Source organism: Nipponia nippon, unplaced genomic scaffold (assembly GCF_047370975.1).
Source record: "Nipponia nippon isolate SJK-2023a ecotype South Korea unplaced genomic scaffold, ASM4737097v1 scaffold_31, whole genome shotgun sequence".
Lineage (NCBI taxonomy): Eukaryota > Metazoa > Chordata > Aves > Pelecaniformes > Threskiornithidae > Nipponia > Nipponia nippon.
The window spans coordinates 4370075-4390762 of NW_028262349.1; the positions used below are offsets into that span (position 1 = coordinate 4370075).

Consider the following 20688-nt stretch of genomic DNA (forward strand, 5'->3'; position numbering starts at 1 on the left):
ATCTTACACGGACCCTACTGTTCGGAATCCTACAAAAAGTCAAGGAGCGTAACATCCGAGAGCAAAACACATCCTTTCCTCAGAGGTCAACGGAAAACACCTGCAAATTCAGCAGGAGGAGCTTTACTGCAGCACAGCAAGCAGAACAGAGTTCGGGGTGTTTCCACCTACTCCCCAGCACAACATTATCATAATAACCTCCCCCGGGGTCATCATTAGGGTTTCTGCCAGCGGAGGTGGGTGGATCCAGCTCCCCTCCCCACAGAGATCCCTACCTTGCGACTGGAATGTGTAACCGGGAAAGTTGCACACAGCTGCAGTGAAGATGACAGTCCACATGAGAAGCCTCCAAGCTATTGCCATGGTTAGCGATGCTTGTCTCAGTGCAGGGAGTAATGTGCCAGCCGAAAGGGCGCTGTCCCAACATGTCTCTCCCTCGGCCACCGCTTATGTAGAGACAGGAGTCCTCGGTCCCTCCGCAGGCATCCTCGGCCGCTCCGTGCTCTCCCGAAAGCAGTGAGGCCGACGGTGTCTTTGCAGCGTGCTGTGCCCGAGCCAGCGCAGCGGGGTCAGCATGGGCTAATTCGAACAGCAGGCTCTCGGTGGCATTGCCCCTGTGGAGGAGAGGGTGGGGATGAGTCAACGGGAGAGACGGGCAGAGGGGAAACAAAGGATGGAGAAGGACACGAGGGAGAAAACAGTGTGCAGGGTGAACAAGGAAAGCCTGATCTTAGAGAAGGGAAGAGTGAGATGGAAAGAAAGAGAAAGGAAGGAGAGAAAAGGATGGGAAGCAAACGCAAATGCAATTAACCACATCAGTTCACAGCATCGGAAAGCCACATTATCCTGCTACAGGGACACTGCACACCCGGGTGCTCTCCCAGAGGTGAACCCTGCTCCCAGCGCAGCCTCTGCACTACTCTGACAGTGGCACTAAAGGTCTGTTATGTACCTTATACCGGAGAAAAGGAGCTCAGAATAATTAGGAACCCTTTGTCCTGTGGCAATGCCCACAACGAAGCGCAGACCGAACAGCAACCTGGTCTCAGTTACCTGATCCCTTAAAGGACAGCACGGAATAAAAGCATTAGCGGGGTGGTAGTGAGCAGCAACCAAGAAATCCTTTCTACTCCAGTTCCCCCGGCTTTAAAATACACTTTAATGACCATCACTGCACTGAGAGAAGCGCACTTGCTCTCAGAGCGTATTGGCTGAACCTAAAAAAGTGATTGAAAACAAAGGACCCATTCAGTGAACTCACCCTTACCCTCAGCTCTATCCACAAATGGATCATGAGATTCCAATTGTATTTGTTATTTAAAATGATTTGCTAATTGCTTCAGTGAAAGATTTTTGGCTTGCGGATAATTTCCACTCAGACTGAGGCAATTATACGAAACTCGCATAGTGCTGGAGAGTTGCATAAAGCCTGTGGTTTTTGTTTCTATCCAGCGATTAGATGACGTATGCAATGAATATGGCACATACCTAACTACCGCCTGGAGAATCCCAAATATCTGAACAGCGATGCTCTGCTCGAGAGCAGCCCCGCAGCAAAATGCAAAAGCTCCTGCAAAGGCAACAGATAAATACATACTGAAGTCTGCCTTCAGACCGGTGATGCAGCCACGACTTGCACAGCAGCAGACGGCGTGGGGAGAGGCAGGACGGATGCTCCTGAGCTGCTGGGAAGATAAGGCTGGGCTGGAGACGGGAGGATGGTGCTCTTTGCAAAGGTGTCAATAGCCATGGCATGTGTGTGGTCCTCATCCCAGTAAGAAAACACTTGGAATAACATCATTAACCCTTGCCTTGCTCTGCTCTTGTGTGTTTTAAATAGCAAAGACTAACTACTGGCTAGAGCGCAGGGCAGGAGAGCCTGGTTCCTCCTTGGGTCTGCCACGCTCTCCCCTTCACCTCATGTTCCCAGGGGAGTCTGCAATTTATTTCTACTTCTGCTTTCCCATCTTTACTACACAGTTAATGTTATTTGTGCTACGGGGGCTTGGAATAACACCCATCACCAGAGACTACAGAGGCGAGGTACAAGAAGAAACCAGAGAGATGATTCCTGCCCCAATAATTAATCTAAATAAGTTAATGATTTTTTTCCTTACCAGACAGAACTGCCGGGAGGATTAATATGTGTCTTTAAATCACAATTTGGAGTTTCTTATTTTAAATATTAAGATTTTTAACTGTTTATTTACAGTTAAAAATGGCCAAAGACCATCAGTGAGGCCTTGGGATGGTCTCCTCAGTCACATCTGGTGCCACTTGCCAGGTTGGTTTCTGCAAAGCCCAGACACAACACCCATGACAGCAGCCTCGCAGAGTGCACACGCAATCAGCAACCATGAGAATAAGCTGCCTTACTGGGGAAAAACTGTCTAAAATCTTGTCTCAGGCTGCTCCAATCACTGGCAACAGGTAAAGGGAAACAGGCAGTGGAGGCAAGAGGGTTGGCAGGACTTCTTCTGCCCTCTTCCACCATGACACGAGGATGCTGAGATTAGCACTGCAGGTCCATGAGGCCATGTCCACCTGGTGACAGCATCCTTTGTAGCATCACCCCCTGGCTGCGGCGCAGAGAGGGCAGAGCTGGGGCTGCAGCAATGCACGGCCAAGCACTGCGGCTGCTGCGAGCTGCTCTGTGCCTGCTCCCCGCGGGGCTGCGGGAAGTGAACTGGAAAAGGGAGAAGGCGAAACGAAAGCCGGGCGTGCTGCGGCCCTCTCCTAAGTCAGCATTTTTCAGCATCTATTAAAGCTCGAGATTCCAGCTTTTAAATCCTGTCACGGCTCCAAGGTCTGCGGACAGAAAGCTGCTCAGCTGAAGTATATTTTCTCCTGGGCTTCACACTACTAATTTTTCTTGTTTTCCAGCTGTTGAACCTGCTTCCTCAAGGCTGTCATTATTTCCTGTCCTTCCTCCGCGACCCTGAGCGGTGGCAGTCGCGACTGGTTCCCTCGTCTCCCCTCTGCTCTTCCCCTTCAGCCCCAGCTCCTCGGCATCCCCCGGCACAGGGGCTGGGAGAGAGCTGCAGGCGCAGAGACCCCGCGGCCCTGACCTTGGGGGATGGAGGCATGTTTGAAGCAGCACATGTCAGGAATTACAGCTGCAAAATTCCCGTAAGCTGGGCTGGGGGCAGGGCCCGGCTTTCATTCCTCTACGCACATGGCAAGGAAAACATGGCCCCTTCCCAGCGGCGCTTCGCTTCTGAGACCCCGATGAGCCCGTCTCCTGCAAGAGAAGGACCCGTAACAAGAAGGAGAGGGCTGGAGGAGCGCGGGCTCCACGGCTGCTTCAATACATAAAAAGTTTTCCATAACCTCAGTTTTCACATTTTGCTTTCTGAGCAGCCGCGACCGGCAGGCACGGACAAGCCCGAGGAGCCCAGGCCCATGCTGGGGGCAGCGGGACGCTGGGGTCTCGTGGGCCAGGATGGAGGGGCTGCAGGGAGGCCAGGGGCACAGGGTGACCTCTCCGGTCTCGTGCCTCCCTCGCTTGGGCCGGTTCTGATTTGCTCCTTCCCGAGGAATTCGTTGTCCTTGGCAGGCGCCCCGCAAGCGGCTGACGCTCCCCGCTCCCTGCGCCAAGGTGGCTTTCGCCCCGTGAACCCGTGGGCCGGGCCGGGCCGCCCGCGCAAGGAGGCGGCGGCGGTGGGGATGAGGGGAGCGGGGGCCGATGCCACCGGGGCCGGTGGCGGCTTCGAGGTCGCCTCTTCCCACACCAAAAACCCACGAGAAGCAGGAGGGCTGGGGAGGGGGTTTAAAATTCAAGCTGGAATAAAGCAAAGAGAAGAGGAAAAAAAGAAAAACAGATGACAACTGTTACTAATTTCAACATCGGGGCTGCAGACAGAATTCCCTGAAAGCCCGGCTTTTTTGGCCAGGGAGGCAGCTTTATGGGAAGGTAATAGGAAGCAGATGGGCTCTGCTCGGGGCCAAGAGGAAGGTTCAAGGTGCCTCCTAGTGCAGAGAAGAGGAATTTAACTGCTTTTAAAGATGCAGGGCCCGGCAGCTTCCAGGTTTCTCATCCAACTTTTGCAAATTATGAGCTCAGGTGTCCTTTTCCCTTTTTTGAGAAAGAAATAAATACAAACACAGATTTCTGCTTCCAGCTTTCCCCAGTGGGAGGAAATACTTGCAGTGCACCCCCCTAGCCCCCAGCCCTTCCACTGACATCTTCCCGACACGCAGTGCCTGTGAGCAGCGAGAGCAGTGCCCCGCGGCCACACCGCTTCACCCTGAAGAGTGTTTCTGGGCTGTGCTATTAGTGACGGCGTTAACAAATTAATGAAAGTCACCGGCCCTCATGGTTACTTCTTCTTTCTTCTGTAAAACGGGGTACTGGCACTTTCCAACCATGGCAGGGTTATCACAACGCCATGTCCCACAGCTTGGCCAGCTTCAGCCCCAGCTCTCTCCTGACCCCACCAAGGGATAAGCGGGACTTCAGACCCTGCAGGAGGGCAACTACGTGGCCACAATGCACAGCCCCTGCAAACACAGCACCATAGAGATTTCTGCTCCTCCATCCACTCCAACTTGAAATCGTTCAAAGTTATCACTGGGGGGAAGAGCTGCAAACACACGGCTTGCTCCATGGGCCTTATTTTCTTTGGAAACCAAGCTAAATACGGTAGGGACTGCAGGGTGCTGGGCTGTGTGGCTCCTGGGCCACGCCAGTGCCATGGAGAGGCACCTGGCAGCAGCATCACCAGATTTCTCAGGCTTGCCCGCCACCTGCACGGACCCCTGCTCCGCACAGCGGGCTGTTACCTACTGGCTGTTATCACAGCTTCCCACTGCGGCCACACAGCAAACCTCACAGTGCCTGTAGCTCATGGATGTCAATCCTAAAATTGCCATGTTTTCTGAAAAAACAGCCCTCCTCTTACCTGCTGCCACTGCTTCATGGGGGCCCACAAGTTTTGGCTGTAAACCCTCGGCTGAAACCTACTTCCCAAATACTGCCGCAAGGCAAAAGGACAAATCCTCTGCGTGGTCTCAGGGACTGTCCCCATTTCAGCCCATACTGCTCTGCTCAGGGGACCCTCAGAAAACTGCCATGTGCCTGTTGCCGCAGGGACAAGTGCCATCACAGCAAGGTGACACTGAGACCACCAGCCTCATCTCCACCTCCCTGCAAGAGCAAGTGTACAGGGGGGCTCACAAAAACCATGAGGGCTGAGGAAATCGTTTAACTGGGGACTGGAACGTCTTAAAAGCAAAAGCCTTGGTGAGCTCTGCCAGGCAGTGGCCGAAAGAAGCCCTGCCCGGGGCTCCAGGGACAACTCAATGTCCTCACTGCATGTTTGTGTGGTCAGCCTCGCAGAGAGCTGCACGTGCCAGTGGCCACCCCAGGCATCAAGGTCTCCAGCATGCATCCGAAGGCACCTAGCAGAAAGCCACCCCCAGTGACCCAGGCCAGCCTTTTCGGCATAAGAAAACACACAGTCAGATGTCTCCAGCCAGATATAAAAAACCCCACATACCAAAACCAGAGTCTTCAAGGAAAACTAGTAATTTTCTCGCACTTTCAACCAAGCCCATCAAACATCAACTTCCATGTAGCCGATCTGCATGCTTAATTTACCAGGCTTCTTGGTCCAGATCGGAGGAGCGGGCAATGTCGGCCAGTCACTACCGTAGCAAGAAATCAGAGTTCAGCCCTTACAGCCAGGCATGGACAGGACCTGTTTACAGTTCATGGCCAAAGGGGACATCTCCTTGCTCTCCCCCACTGCACCCAGCCGCTCTCTGTACCGCCAGCTCTGCCATCTCCACCAGTGCCTCTGGCCTCTCCTTGCTGTTTGCAAGAGGGGAGGGGAAGGGCAGTGGGGGATGAGGAAAGCCACCGACGACACTCCTGCCTCCTTTCCTTGAAACCGCTCCCAGATCACTTCTCACCATTTCTACATCCCTCCTTCTCATCACCTCGACTCTGCACACCCCAGGGTACGGCAATAGGCAGGTCCCTCCCTCCAGGCGCTGGGTTGCCGATGCAGCTGTGTGCTCGCTGCCGGCCGGGGGCTGCTGGCCCACCACGCTCCCCTGGGGTGCCGGGCGTTTCATGCGTGTGCAGTCACCACCCCAGCTCCCGGCAGGTTCCTGCACGTTCCTGAGGACACACTGCACCTCCTGCGGCAGGGGGTGAGAGGCCAGGCGGGTGGTGAGCACGCGAGTGGATGCAAAGCTTCCTGAGACCTCCCTGGCTTTCAGCGAGAGACCGTCCTGATATTCCCGACAAAATATTTGGCTGGACTGCTAAGTTGAAAACATGCTGAGTTGCAGATGGCAGAAGTCTTTTTGCAGTCATCCTGCCAGCATGACAGGACTTCCACTGGGAAGTCGTTTCTCAGTCGTTTCTCAGCTCTAGTGTAGCATTATGGGTTAAAACCAGAAAAATCAGCATTAACTAATCAGCAGCTCGCTGCTAGGAGCATCGGCTGCAGAATGCGAAAAATGGGTTAAAGTCACAGGTCTGCAGAACTGAAAACAAGAGCTTGAACCTTAATCTGCTTTGCTGTTCCAAGCCTGGCCTCTCTGGGGGCACGGCAAGCAAAGAATTAGAAACACGTAGCTATCACTGTTCACCAGAAAACAGCAGCCTCCAGCCATGGGATGGTTACTGCCTACACTGCTCTACAGCAACCCTTTAGGATCCCCTCGCCATCCCTCTGGTTGCTCCAGTTATCAAGCCCACACTGGAGTAAGGAGAAGGGCTTTTGCCTTTCCCTTTCTTGCTGGCATCCACCAGGCTGAGAGGGGACCTACAACACCCGCTGCAGCCCACCTTGCTTGTAAGGGCTCTTCCGTCTCACCCTAAGAGCGGTTCTTTGCAGACACCCATCCCAGCGACTGCAGGGTCAAATTTAGTTTGCCTGGAGGAGAAATGCTGCTTTCACACTGTCAAAGTAAGATTCAACCCCGTCCAAAGGCGCTCACCAGCAATGTGGGAAATCCAGACATGCTGCCAGTCTGAACCCGAGGCGCGAGGGTTCTGAGCCCGGGTCTCCGTCCCCCTGCCAGCACCCCGGTACGAGCCTGGGTGAGCAGGAGAACACCCTCGCTGCCTTCGGACCACCAGCTCCCTCGCCTAGGCTCACTGCTGCACTCCACGCCGGGCCCTGCTGTGCTCTAGCCGGGCACACCCTCTATCCCTTTGTACAAGCAAGCTTCACAGGGGTTTGGGCTCACTCCAGGACTGTGTGGGAGTATTTTTTTTTTTTTTAAAACACGGGAATTGTTTTACAGTCAAGTCTATTCAGCGCAATCTAAGTGAGGAAAGGACTGAATTACCCCCTTGCTCCTCTCCAAAATCCAGTGGGATCTTTAATTTCACCAGCAAAGGGGCAAAAGAAACGCATGACAAAGCGAGGGCACACAAGTGGAGAGCTGGGAGCACCGACCTCTCTCTGACACTGACTGCTTTGCTTTCTGGAAATACTATCTCTCTGTTATATAAGGATCTGGCCCTATCTGGAAAGCTGGGGTCATTGCATTTCTCCAAGCGTGGTAAAATGCTCGGAGGTCCTCAACAGGAAAGCATGAGAGAAGTGCCAGGTCCTATCATCATCAGGGAGGGGTGTTTGGCACGGGGCAGCGCGAGCGCCAGGGCTGAGCCCAAATCTAGCTGCTAGACCAGCCAACTTCAGCCAGATGTAAGGTGGCTACCGAGCAACCCAATGCTTCCAGCCTTGGACTTCTTTTGTTTTAAGGAGATGACTCCACCAAGCAGGTCCACTTTCAGACGGGACTTATGCAATAGTTTGGAGCCGCTCCATGTGACCCAGACTTGCTGGCCCCCTGCCACCACTCTCCTTGCTGGCTTCAGCCATGCACAAAACAGCAGAATTAAAAAGACGACAGTGCGGTCATTAAAAGAAAGTGCATCTCGCCTACCATACAGTGACCCTGCCAACTACACACGTGCACCATGCACGTAAGTACGCACGTGTCATCCACATGCACGCAGACCTTGAATGCAGCTGTTTGTGTGTGTGGCTATGCATGAGGATACATGCTATCTGTACGTACATACACACTACCTGCAGGCACGTCTGTGTTCGGTACTCACATAACTCTCTGCGTGCCATCATGCACCACCGATACCTCTGGATATGCCATGCACAAATGCTGTTTTTATATCTGGCATCTCCATGTCTGCGTGACTGCCTTCTGCTTTCATAAAACTACCCCTTCTCTCTGTGGGTTCAGCGCAGCCAGGAGAGAATCCAGATCTCCTGGGCCTCCGCACAAGCAACTCCCTCCCCGTGCTCCTACTGTTCTCCCTGCACCACCATGGAGCAAGCAACATGGCTCTGCTGTGCTCGGGATGCCAGGAGACTGCCCCAGGCCCTCAGAACGGCCAGGAGTGCTCACACTTCTGAGCAGGCAGGGAAGCAGACGCGGCCACTGCAACAGCCCGGCACAGCCATCTGCATCCCGGCAGAGCTGGCTCCCACAGCAGCCCTTCAGCAGTCTTTGTGCTTACACAACACAGCAACACAAGGCACCGAGCCCTGGGGTTGCATAAAGACAAACACCCTCTTGTGCCAACACTGAGCTCCACTCACCTGCACAGCCGCCACCGGCTCTCTCCAGAGGGAACTGGTCTGAGAAAGGGATGTGCTGTTTGTCCCAGTTCAGGCAGTAGCATGTTTTATACATGTTATATACCTCACAAAGACTTGTCACAGCTCACATGCTAAGTGTGGCACCCTAAATTTGACTCCTTCATCAACCTGGCCTTAGGGCAGGGCCATACCCCACACATCTGTAGTGTACCTGTGCTGGGACCCTCCGACAAAGACATGTCTGGTCATCAGACTGGAAGTGCTATGCTAGAGAGCAGAGCCCCACAACAGCCTTCCTCATCGCCTGCCATAGCACATACATCCATGGTGCAGCACAGTCTCATATGCTGAAGCTGGAGAGACAAGAGAGCCCCACCGAGCTTCCCAAGAAGAGCATCTGAGGTGACTCCTGTTACCCAGAAGGGCTGTGAGAAGCACCACAGGACCTGCAGCAAGCACAGAGATCAGCAGCTCCTTCTACCGTGACCACGGCACAGCATCCCCACAGCACAGCTAACACTGAACCCAGCAATAGCACAGTCCTGGACAGAGGAAGGGATCCACAGCATTGCCTGTCTCCAGCGCCCGTTGCTGATTGGGTCCTGCCCAGACTAAATCAAAGAATAACTGCGGTTGGAAGGGACTCGAGGGGATCTCTGGTCCCATCCCACTCTCAGAACAGGGTTAACTTTGACATTAGATCAGGTTTGGATCACAAAACCCAGGCTGCCTCAGGGGGTCACATACCAAAGTGGTTTGGAGGAAACGCAGTGAGCTGTGGAGCGGGACCCTGAAGCAGCAAAGTCAGCTTGGACCATGCTGCCCTTCCAGGAAATCAGAAACATGTCCTTTCAGAGAAGCGGCTCCATTGTGGTGACACAAAGAAAGGGAGAGGAGCCCTGGCTGACCAGAGAGGTGGCTCGTCCTGATCTGCTCTACCCGCCTCACTGCCTGCTTGGCTGTGCGCTTCCAGTGCCTCAGGACCGAGATCCTCCCTCTGCAGACGTGCAGGCAGCGCCCAGCCTCCCAGGGCACTGAGAGCACGATAATGCAAACACACAGCCTAGCTTCTGCCGCCGTCCCCGTAGCCTCCTTGCCTTTCAAAGTCTGCCTGCAAGCAGGTGAATGCTACTGGCTTCGTTTCACAGCAGGGCAAACCAAGGCAAGCAGTCTGTGCAAGAGGATGGGCACCCCCCCATGCAATCACCCTGGGGCCCCCTTTGTGCAAGGCAGCATGACCATGACAGCGAGCACCCACAGAACCCAAGACACATTACCACGGAGGAACATGCCGGGGAGCTCTGCAGCAGGATGAATTCTTGCAGACCGCATCGGGCTATGGACTCCATCCAGCCCTTACAGATCTGGAAGATCTGCAGATCGTTTCCAGGCTCCGGCTCCCTTAAGCGAACTCCGTGAGATCTGCTGTGCAGAGAGTTTATGGGCCCTTTTTCCCCTCCCTGCAGGTTCTCTGTTCAGGGAAACATATGGCCCAGATGGTTTGGATTTGATGGGGTATGGCAGGGTGCAACAGAAAATATGCCGACTCACAACCATGTGTGGCTTCCTAACAAGCTGCAGCCCTAAGGCCAGCGAGTACATTTCTCTGTGCCCAGCCGTGGAGGAGCTGCCTTCGTTCATGGCCAGGGAATGAAGAGCCACTAACCCCGATAGCTCTGAACTCATCGTTTGCAGTGTGGTTTTGACTGAAGCCACTTCGGGGTGTAGTCTTGGTCCTGTTGAGGTCAATGGCACAACTCTCACAGCGGGAGGCCAGGATTTCACCCATGAGTTCAGCTCAGCTGGAACCAACATTTTATGAATGTTTGAGTTCAGAAGGATTTGCAGAACTGCACAGGAATGGATTCATTTTAACTCATTTTCCCTTTAAAATTAAGCTACGATGGAAGAGTAGGAAACACAATAGCAGTAACGGTGGGTTGGGATGATAAACAGCAGTGTAAAGACGCTGAATAGTCAGACATGGCATACCCCAAGTATTCTTTTCCCAGCCTGGGAGAATGCAGAAGGTAAGAGAGTAGCAGCAGTGGAGCAGCTGGATGGAGACCCTGCACTTCACACGTGCCACTGACATTGCTCCATTGAAGTCAGATGGAGCTAAAATATTTTGGCAGTTTCTCAGTGGAGAATCTCCCAATTTTTGAATTGGTTGCAGACTTAATTGAAGGCACTCACAGTAACCAAGATGGGAAAATTTGCTTTGATGGTGTCCCTTTAAAACCTCCTTCAGTGTTGAAAAATGAGTCTGTATCCAGGCTGGTGGTTTTCCATGTTTCTCACTCCCCAGTCACTGCATGAGATTCGACCTGCTTACAGATTCCTAGGAAATGTTTGTAACTACTCGCCCTGCAAACATTTCCTATGGTGGTGGGGTCAAGCAAAGATCTTTTTGACTTGCATATCTTCAGCACATCTGAGCTGACATCATCCAAGTCACTAGTGAATTGTTTCTGAAAACTTGACAAATTTGGTCTAAATTCTGTTTGTTTTAAGTTCATGTGTGTTAACTTGAGATCTAGGCAGGACAGGACGTGACAAACACATCCTGTGGTGTTTCTGGCTTAGAACGAACTAATTGCTGGAAACTTGGCAAGAAAAGTGGTTTTTGGAGTTGGGGGTTTCAGATAAGCTTTAGATAAGTGCTCGAACAGAATCATCCCCTGGGTGGGCCTGATGCAGCCTGCGCTGAAAAGCCCTCCACAGAGCGGCTCCTCTGGGCAGCTGAGCCCACGCTGTCTCTGGACCAGGGCTTCACATGGTGATAAGCACACTTATTCCTCCCCGCAACAGTCTCTGGGTGGCCTTGAGCCATCGGCGATAACAGAGCCTCTCACGTTACAGGTTTGCAAGTTGGTACTTAAAAGGCCTCTCGCATGACTAGCGGACACTGTTTATGTTGAGCAGGCAATACCTTCCCTTAGGGCTACACTTCACCCCATCAGCTCAGTCGCAGCTTATCAGGGTCTTCCTCTGCCAAATGAAACAGTTCAGCCCCTGAGTCTTATCGGGAAAAGCATGATTTACAGGAGATGACAGGACCTTTCCCATTCCACCCAACAAGCAGCTGCTTGGGGAATGCAACTGGAGACGCACCGACGAGTGCTGGAGGTTTTAGGGATCTAAGGAGGAGAAGGAAAGGAGAGGGTGCTGCCGTGGGGCGAAGCAGGAACAACGGGAAGCCAAGGATGGAGCAACCAGAGTACTCGGCACGTTCCATATATGGAGAAACTTCATGACACTGGAACAACCTCCCAAGAACTGGAGGAAGCCTCACTGACGGAGGCATTTCAGACTAGTCTGGGCAAGGCTATGGCGAGCAGAGCAGAGGGAACACCCCTGTGCAGGCTGGGGAATTACCTGGGCGCCTGACAAAGCATTTCCCCTTCTACCATCCGCAGCATGGGGGGAGACCAGAAATGAACAAAGACTTCAAAAATCTTCCTGCTATCACCCGTCATGCACTGGAGCGCACGCTGTCATCACGTGAGCTCTGCTAACAAGAATATTAATGAACAGAATAAGAAACAGATCTCTGGTGCGGCTGAGCTATCTGCAGCCAATATGGGTATTGGCATGGACTGAAACAGGAAAACAAACGCCCCCTGAGGTTTACATCCCTGCATACACTTGACCAGAAAAGTCCCCCAAAACGAGCCTCCGTTTTGAAATTTTAAATTTTGCCGCACAGCCGCGGCTGGCGCCGAAGCAGGGTACCTGCCCCGGAGCGCAGCTCTGACCAGCACGGCTCCACGCTTCCCTCTTGGTTTGATTCTTCCCCTCTGGAAGATATTTGCCAAGGTTATTTTATAAACTCCTTTCTATTTATAGCACAGCTTCTTCAGCTCTAATGAGATAATCTTCTGGCATTTCACCACCACTAATATTTACTTTGATGTTTAAAATAACATGTTCTGAGGGATTGATCTTTTTAAAAAAACCTTTAAAACATAATCAAAGCAAAGAAATATATGGCTAGTGCAACGGGGTCAAATGCCTGGTGATGCACACGAAGTTAATGACATTGCAACTTTTTCAGGGCAGACAGTTTATAATCCTCTGACCACATCATACAGGAGGAAAAGAGGCATTGGCAGCTCCTGAAGATGGAGAGAGGCAGCGAAAGAGGGAGCGCAATATGCGTTTATTCTCAGGAATGAAGACAGCAAGGAATGTATAATTCTGCAGTAGGGATTATAGCTGTTGCTTTCTGTAATTGAGAGTTTCGCCCACAGCAGCTCTGCATAAGAGAATTATATTTTAGAGCAGCAAACATGCGATCAGATGGCTTAATGCAATAAAAAAAGCGTGGGGATGGGGGAGGCGAGGGAGACAGCGCGCGAGTGCAGATGCCTGACTCCTGCTGTCTGCAGACACTTTGAAACACAACCCTGCGTTTTTATGGAAACTCTGAATGTTGGAGAAGGGTGAACATGGTTTTCATTCTCATAAATGTTTTTCCAGCGTGCAATGCTCTTCAGGCTCATTCCTTCTCCAGGGAGACGGTTCTGATTTCAAAGAACATTCGCATTCCCTCCACCCCAGACCACCCCACTCCAACCTCAAAGAGTCTTCTCTGGAAAAATTATTTTAAAGAGTGTTTTACCTTTTCTAGTGTTTTCCCTTCTTTCTTCTTTTTCCCCTTTTAATTCCTTGAGCTTCTTTTTTTTTTTTTTCTTTTTCCCAGCAGCAGCCAAAGGCTTCTCTCTCCCCCTCAGTCCTGTGCGTGTCAGAAAGTTTCCAGGCTGAGGGTTTATGTCGCCTTCCTCAATAACCTTCTTCTGTCAGACTCAGGCAGCGCTGGAGCTAGAGGCTTTGCTAAAAAGTCTCCTTTCAGGAAGTGAGCAGTAATAAGAGAGCGGCTCAGAGGCAGCATGTATAGGGGCTGCTCAAAAAAAAAAAAAAAAAAAAAAAGAAAAAAAAAAAAAAAACTTTGCTCAGGAATTTTGCCAGGATTATCAAAAAAAAAAAAAAAAAAAATCCCCAAACCCACAAGGCTGTAAAAGTCCCGCCCTGACTGCTGACATCAGTGCAGAAGGCAGGTCTTGCCTGCAACAGTATAAAACTAATCAGCTAAGCCTTTCTGCAAAGGAGCAAGCAGCGATCTTTCCTGGGCAGCCCCGGCTGTGAGCAGAGCCCAGAGGCGATGCAGGCAGCTCCCTGGCCGATAAAACACCCCAATAAAAGCAATAAAGCAAAGAGGTCATGCTGACGGTGGCAGACAGCAGACAAAACAGATAAAGCAAGCCAGGATTTTTGGCTTTTGTTTTTTTCCCCCAACAACGAACAACACTCCCATCCTTCATTTTAACCATAGCTTTCAAAATGCTTTTAAAAAGCCAGTGCATGTCTGATGAAATGGCCTTAACAAAGGCAGCTGTGCTCTACGGTAATGTTAGGTATTGGCTTTAAATTTAAAAAAGCCCTCAAGAATTTGCTAATGTTTTAAGAAGTCCCCTCCCGAGTTACATCATTTTCGCCCTGCTGGCTCTTGTGATGCCATAATTTCTCTTGTTCTGCTGCCACCGTGGAGTGTCCTACAGAGGACAATGCATTTCTAAAGTAAAGAACAAACACTGCAAATAATAAAATACTGCTTGTTTAAAAACAAAGCCCTCTCAGGACACATAAAACAATAAGCAACAATAAAGGGCAGGAGCTCATTTCCTTCTTCCTTCTGAAGTCGCCTTTGAGATTAGAAAACTGAATACGTGAGCCTTGGTAAAGAGAGAATTACCTGGCAATTCTGCAAATATCATAAAAACGAGCCCTTCCAAATTGCCATGTGCTGCCCTGCTTTTCTCTGGATACAGAGAGAAGCCCTGAGGAAGGACACAGGGAAAGGACAGCAGCACCAGGCAGCAGACCTCCAGCCTGAGCCCATCAGTGGGGACAGAGGGACCCCAAAATCATCCCCAAGGAGGCTTTTAGTAGAAGAGAACTTGAATGAAGAGTAAGGGGGTGAAAAGTTGCCAGGGGAAGATGTAACCTAAGTCTTAGACCAAGCTCCCTGGACATGAGACCTTCTCTGCCCAGGAGCAGATTGCAAGAGGGGGCTCTGGAGGGTTTGCAGCCCTGTGAAGTGTGGTGTGGATGCCGAGCCTGCAGGACAGCTAGCCCCGCCAGACTGCGTGTCCTGCCATGGCCCTTCTAGGTAGGTATGTTGCCAAATCCACAGGATCCGGCCCTGGGACAGGCCTGAGCAGCCAGGGCTCTTGGCGATGGTCCTGGGTGCCACCCAGGCTGACCCAGCACTAGTCTGTAACCCTCTGACCATTAGATGGGAATGGAGAAAGGAAAAACCACAAAGGCCTGGCCAGCCCTACGTCCTAATCGGATGCTGGCCATGGGCTGCTTAAGAAAAGGGATTAAGAAAAAAGCAAGAAGCTGTGATACTTTTTGCGGTATATCCTCCTATACCCTCTATCAGTAAATGAAGTGCAAGGCTGAACCTAGGCCAGAAGCTGTATCTTTGCATTTAACAGCCATAATTCATTTTCTTCCATGAATTTGTGCAAATCCTTACTGAACTCCACTCCTCAGATGGTGCAGCAGTGCAACCTGAGCAGGAGATGCCTGGGAGAGACCTCCTGAGCCTCTGCTGGTCTCGAAGTAATCTGTATTGCCTGCTAGGCATGCCCATCCTAACAGCCCTGAGAAAACAGGGAAAAACATCCTTTGCTCCCAGAAGGAGATGCCTGATGGTGGGAGTTCAGAGCCCCCGGCTCCACTCCCAGTGCTGCCCCAGTCCCTGGGCATCCCAACGCAAGCACGAGGGCAACTCTTTACAGGCATTCAGACTGGAAAGGCCTGGCTCTCCATTTGAAAACTGAGTTCAAAGGGACTGCAATTGCTGGGCTGGATTTTTGGCCAGTTCCCTGGCTGGGTGGAAAGAGCAGTTTCCTTCCTCCCCAGGCCGTGCTAGCCATTGTCTGAGCCCCCAAAGCACATACATAAGAGATCAACTAAACAAAGTATTTCGGGTTTAATTGAATGATGCCGCTTCTGGCCAGGGAAAAACTAATTGCTCAAAGCATGGCCCAGTGCCATGGCAGGGGCTTTCTGTCTGCTGAAGCTTGTCTTCAAACACACTCGGTGCGTAATGAAGAGGGACAGAGGCTGCAGATGCCCATCTTCCCTGCTCAGCAGTGAGCGGCTCGGTGCTGCCTGTCCCTCTCCCTTCCCAAGGAAGCTTGCTTTTCCCTGATGTGCAGGGTCTCTAGTCCCTCCTAGATAGTAAATATAGTGCTAGAGACTCCTGACACACAATCTGTGTGCTTGGGGCCAACCGCCCCCAGCCCTGTACCCGAAAGCAGTACTGCTCTGAGGATCCGCTCATACTCATACCAGGCCATGCAAACTCCTCAGCTCAAAAACCAGGGCTTACTCCAGTCTGGACCTGTCTCTGAAGGGGTGATGGAGCCACCTTGGAGCTGCACACACCTTCCCAAGCCAAGGCCCCCATCACCTACACAAAAGCCCAGAAAATGGAGAAAGGTAAAGGGACCAGATACTCACAGAAAAGAGGCAGAGGGTATTGGACTCTGCCTGAAAAAAAAAAAGGTTTCACAGGCAACCGACAGCCACTACAATTCATCTCCAACATCAAACAGTGCCAGCCGGACGCTTCCTCTCTTTCTAGGAGGAGGAGACGATGATGCACTTCCAGGAGATGCTTGAAATCCTCTCCCTCTGGCTCCCCTGCATCTTCACTCGCTCCTGGGATGGAGGGGAGCCCTGTGCTCAGCACAGCACCAGGACCCAGTCCCTGAAGCTGAGCAGCCCGGTGACACTGCACCCTCCTGTGGCTACACGTGGCAGAGGCTGCGCGCTCAGATCTTGCGAGGTCCAGGCTCAGCACCAGGCTGGTAGAAACCCTGCAGGGATGATACACTGAACCCTGGGGAAGCACAAAGCGCAACACTTCCAGGCAAACTTGGCACCCTCGCTTCTCAGTGGTGCTGGCCGATGCCCAGATGTATCCAGCATGCCCAGCTGCAGCACCAGCTTGCACGACACTGAGGCCAGTGGTCATTTTAAGGCTTATAAGGCTGCAAACTCTGTCCTGGTAGCCATTAAAACACATAGGGAAAGATGCTGAGGCCTGATGAGTTAATTTTGTATAACCATTTTGTACACAAAATAAAAAAAAACTCTCTCTTGCTGTGTCTAAACTGCAGGGCCTGGGCAAAGTTCCCAGCACTGGCTCTACATCACAGTCTGGCCCCAAGTCCGTGTTGGGACTAGCTACTTAGCCACTGACTAACCCTTTTTATGGTTGTACAGTACCTAACACAACAACGCTCCATTCAGTCTTTTAGGTACTGCTGCAATAAACAAACTACTCTGCTTTGTTTGTAGCCCAAATACTGCAGATCGAGAACCTGCAAGTGAAACCAGCTGCAAACAAATGTTTTTGTTTCTCCACTAGTGTAGAGACATGCAAACTAATTGCCCAACAGTAAAACTCAGTTTAATTAATCCCAGATGTTAGATAAAATTGGGTTGGTGTCTCCCAAACTTGTAATTCCAGCTTGAAAGAGCCACCACTACCTTTGAAAGCGCAGTGGTCAGTGATTACCAAGATCATTGTACATTGCCTAAACTTTGTGGGGATTTTGGGCAAAGGACAAATGTGCAGGTGAGCCTTGATGAGGGCTCAGGATTGAGAGCTCTCTGCTCGCACTGCAAGGTTGGGTGTGTTGGGATGCTGCATTTTCACCGTTGTAAGCTGCCTAAGTGACTCATCCCTTCTATCTGAGGATCTCACCTTGTCCTTGGAAAAACCTTTAATATGGATTTCTGAGTAAACATCATGTACAGCTCCATGTCAAAAGGTAAACAAAGGGCTCCTCAAGGGAGATTTGGGAATGAAATTCCATACAGTTGAGTAATGCTCAAGGATAGCTTGCATTTTTGCGTATCTAACCCTATTACTGTATGTTTTTATTCCAGTGAGTCTTGAACATCAGCAAGCTCAACCTGCCGTGATCAGGGCCCTAGTCCCAACTTTTACAGTACTGAGTCTTCTGCCTGCAACAGCAAAATACTTCAGGATTGCCCATGCATCTCTTTGGGGCACCTCTTTGCATTCAGCAGAAAGAGGTCATGGCACTGTAGCCTTTCTCCCCAGTCACCAAAAGCTGGCACTGAACACTGACCTTTTACCCATCTCTTCCAGGCTAATGAGCTGTCAAGTAGCAGTAACCTGTTTGCTGTGGCTCGTGATGAAACATGGAAACTTTTCCCTTCCAGAAAGGGAGACATGTCCCTGAGGAGCAGCTGAAAACCCTGCCAAAAATAAGCACCGTTTGGTGGGACTGGTGTTGGATGGTTCCCAGCCCAGCTGTTAGTGTTATGGCCATTTTGGCACTACAAAGAGCTAATCAGAAAGCAGAGCAGGAAAAACAGTCTAGGAGAGGCTTCTTGGGTTACTGAGCCTTGGTCTTGACCATCGCAAATGGTCACTCCAAAGCAGCCCTACACAGAGGGCCTTTCTCAGTAGCCTCTAGCCTGCATGTGGGAAAGCCAAAGAAACTAAGCTCTCCTTACCCCCTTGTGACTTCCAAAGGACACACTATGGCATGGCAGAGGTAGTTGTGCAAAAAGGCTTACTACCCCATGAACATCTGTTCAATGGGCAAGAAGAAAGCTTTGCTCTCCAGGAAATGTCTTCCCCCAACACGTTTGTTTAAATGTTGGTGCTCTTCACCACCTTCCTCTGATTTGTTTTCTTCCATAGGAGACCCATGCCCTGGCGCTGAGAAGGTCTCAGAGCTTTTTCACTCTTCAGAACTACACAGCTTTTATTTTCTCTTCTTTCCTTTCCTGTGCAACAAGGAAATAGGTCACATTTCAAAGAAACCAGCAAACGGAGGTTAGCGAACGCCAGACAGCTCGCTGGATAGTGTGGCCCGTTCCCTTCTCATCTTCCAAAATCAAGACATTTCTCACTTGCCGAAGAACGTTTTCCCTCTTCTTTCCTTTCTTTCTTCAAAATTGCTGTAACGAAGCCCCAACAAGACATCCTGCCCATCTGCAAACCAGGTAAGACGCACTTTTTTTGCTGTTGGTAGCTTTGGTAGCTGTTACGCGACATGGCTGCTTTCTTTCTTGTCTCGTACCTTTCTTCACACCGTGGTAGCATCAGGGGTTTAGTGGCGGGAGGGGAGATCCTGTGAAATGTTGGCATTAGTAGGCCCAGATTAATTCATCCTGCAACCCCTCTAGCTTTTCTACTGATTACTCCACTGGTTCAGGAAAAAAACTGGTGTAAGTTAGGGGGCATCATACTCTTTTTGAAGTTACCGGGTATTTAGATAGGTCAGAAGATGCTGAAATGATGGCTTGTAGTCCAATATTCAGGGCCAGCCATTCTCTTCCCTTTACCTCTGGACATGACATCAAAACTTGTCTCCTCTGCAAGTTTGTCTTTCAACTGCCTGCAAGCCTCAGTGGCAATGTGGGAAGACTGGGGATACTTGGCACCTGCTGAATAATGCTCCAAATACTCGAGAAGGACTTCAGAGATTTCCTACTGACAAATGTAACAACAAGTACACTCAAAAACAGAGGCCTCGGGCAAACTCACATTTACTTCCTTTAATTTCTTTGTCATCTCGTCTGTTATTGCTCTGCACTTTTCTGTGAAAACAGGCACAGTTCCAAGTCCCACCAATTCAAGCACAGTCCGTGGTGTATGGAATAAACTAGAACAAAGGAAAGTTGAGATTATACCTCAGAAAACATTTCCTAATGGGCAGATCTGTTAGACTGTGGAATAAACACCACGAGGACGCAAGGGAAACCCATCACATGGGCAGAACTGGAGAGGGGACTGGAGAAAGGATCAGGCAGAAGGCTCCTTCGCTGGCAGGGGGATGAACAAACTGATCTACAAGGTTATGTTTTCTGATATATTTACGATTTTTGTAGTTTCAACCTTTCATCATCCTTTTTCCTCTTGAGAAAAAGGACTCAAGTCTCTGAAAAGCTTGCTGATGCTCCTGGGAGCAGGATTTCCTAAACAAACATGGATGATGCCACAGCAGTATTTAGAATCCACACATAGATGCATGTCGGTGTTTAATGACTTTAAAAGTTAATTCCCATTAAGACCTTAACCAGAAAGAGTTTCTTGAGAACTCTCAGATAGCGATGATTATGCCACAGTCTCTGTACTGCCCCGTAAGGCAACCAGCTTCACAAAGAGCAGAAAACCTTTGAAGCACCAGGCTCTGTACGTAACCTAAGCCCACTCAACCAGCTACATAAAACTTGGCTTGAACAGCAAAAGTCTGGGAGGGCCAATGTGGTCAGAAAGGACAACACGTGTCAGTTAAGCCAAGCTTTGACTCACACAAACCCCGAGCAGGTGGGACCGGCAGCACAAAAGCAGAGATGCCAATGGCAAAGGATGCCACTGAGATGATTTTTTTTTCCACCTCTAGCAATTGTGTAGGTTTGAGTTCAGTAACATGACTGGGAACAGAAAGATACATAAAGCAGCTGTTAGTAGGGCAGGCACTACCAAGGGGCAATGCAGAAAATTAACCTGGAGGGCTGGAAATGCACAAAAGTACAGATAGCTGTTACCAAGTAATTTAAAGCCCCACACACTTAGTTTAGCACTTGCTTTCCCAGGAATCTTTGGTAACTCATATGGTAGCATTAGATGGGCTATATCAAACAGACTAGGTTATGAGTTAAAGTATAATACTCATTTAGTCATTTCCTCACCAGTGCAGGAATGTGCATTTTTAAACACAGTTTTGATCACTGAATGTGCTTATTTAGTCTTGTAATACCCCCCGAGGTGCCAGGAAAGGCCCTGCTGGGTATGGAATTGAATGGGCACAGCAGAGACCAGGGCCAGGCTGGAGAGAGCCCAGAACACAAGACTGATACCAGGGGCCATGCAGAACATGGGCAGCTTTCTACAAACTCCATACAGAGCCAGCAAACAAAGTTACAGCCACTGTAAGGGAGGTAGTAAGGATAAAGCATGAACTGAGATAACTTAGATAACTCTACTTCCCTAAATCCTATTCAAATAGTTGGAACAAAAATCCTTTGCTGTTATTATTTA

General features: G+C 50.5%; 2 protein-coding genes across 6 annotated transcripts in view; one reads left to right on the forward strand and one right to left on the reverse strand.

The window, feature by feature from the left end:
* The window catches only part of ADAMTS10 (ADAM metallopeptidase with thrombospondin type 1 motif 10), a 78865-nt gene that overhangs the window by 47491 nt on the left and 10686 nt on the right, over nt 1-20688 (reverse strand). Inside the window, exons 3-5 of one of the 5 annotated variants that reach the window (XM_087769049.1) lie at nt 13207-13485; nt 11961-12096; nt 276-614 (exon numbers count right to left, since the gene is read on the reverse strand). In XM_087769049.1, the coding sequence (XP_087625175.1) occupies nt 276-363 (88 nt within the window). In that variant the 5' untranslated portion in view covers nt 364-614; nt 11961-12096; nt 13207-13485. Of the gene's footprint in view, nt 1-275; nt 615-1597; nt 1686-6951; nt 7165-9859; nt 9947-11960; nt 12097-13206; nt 13486-20688 lie in introns of those variants that run through there. The other 4 variants (XM_087769047.1, XM_009471947.2, XM_087769051.1 and 1 more) reach the window with 4 other exon arrangements.
* Nucleotides 18480-20688, forward strand: part of ZAP70 (zeta chain of T cell receptor associated protein kinase 70) — a 28760-nt gene continuing 26551 nt past the window's right edge. The window contains exon 1 of the mRNA XM_009471948.2: nt 18480-18647. The gene's annotated coding sequence lies outside the window, so the exon portion shown is untranslated. The remainder of the gene's footprint in view (nt 18648-20688) is intronic.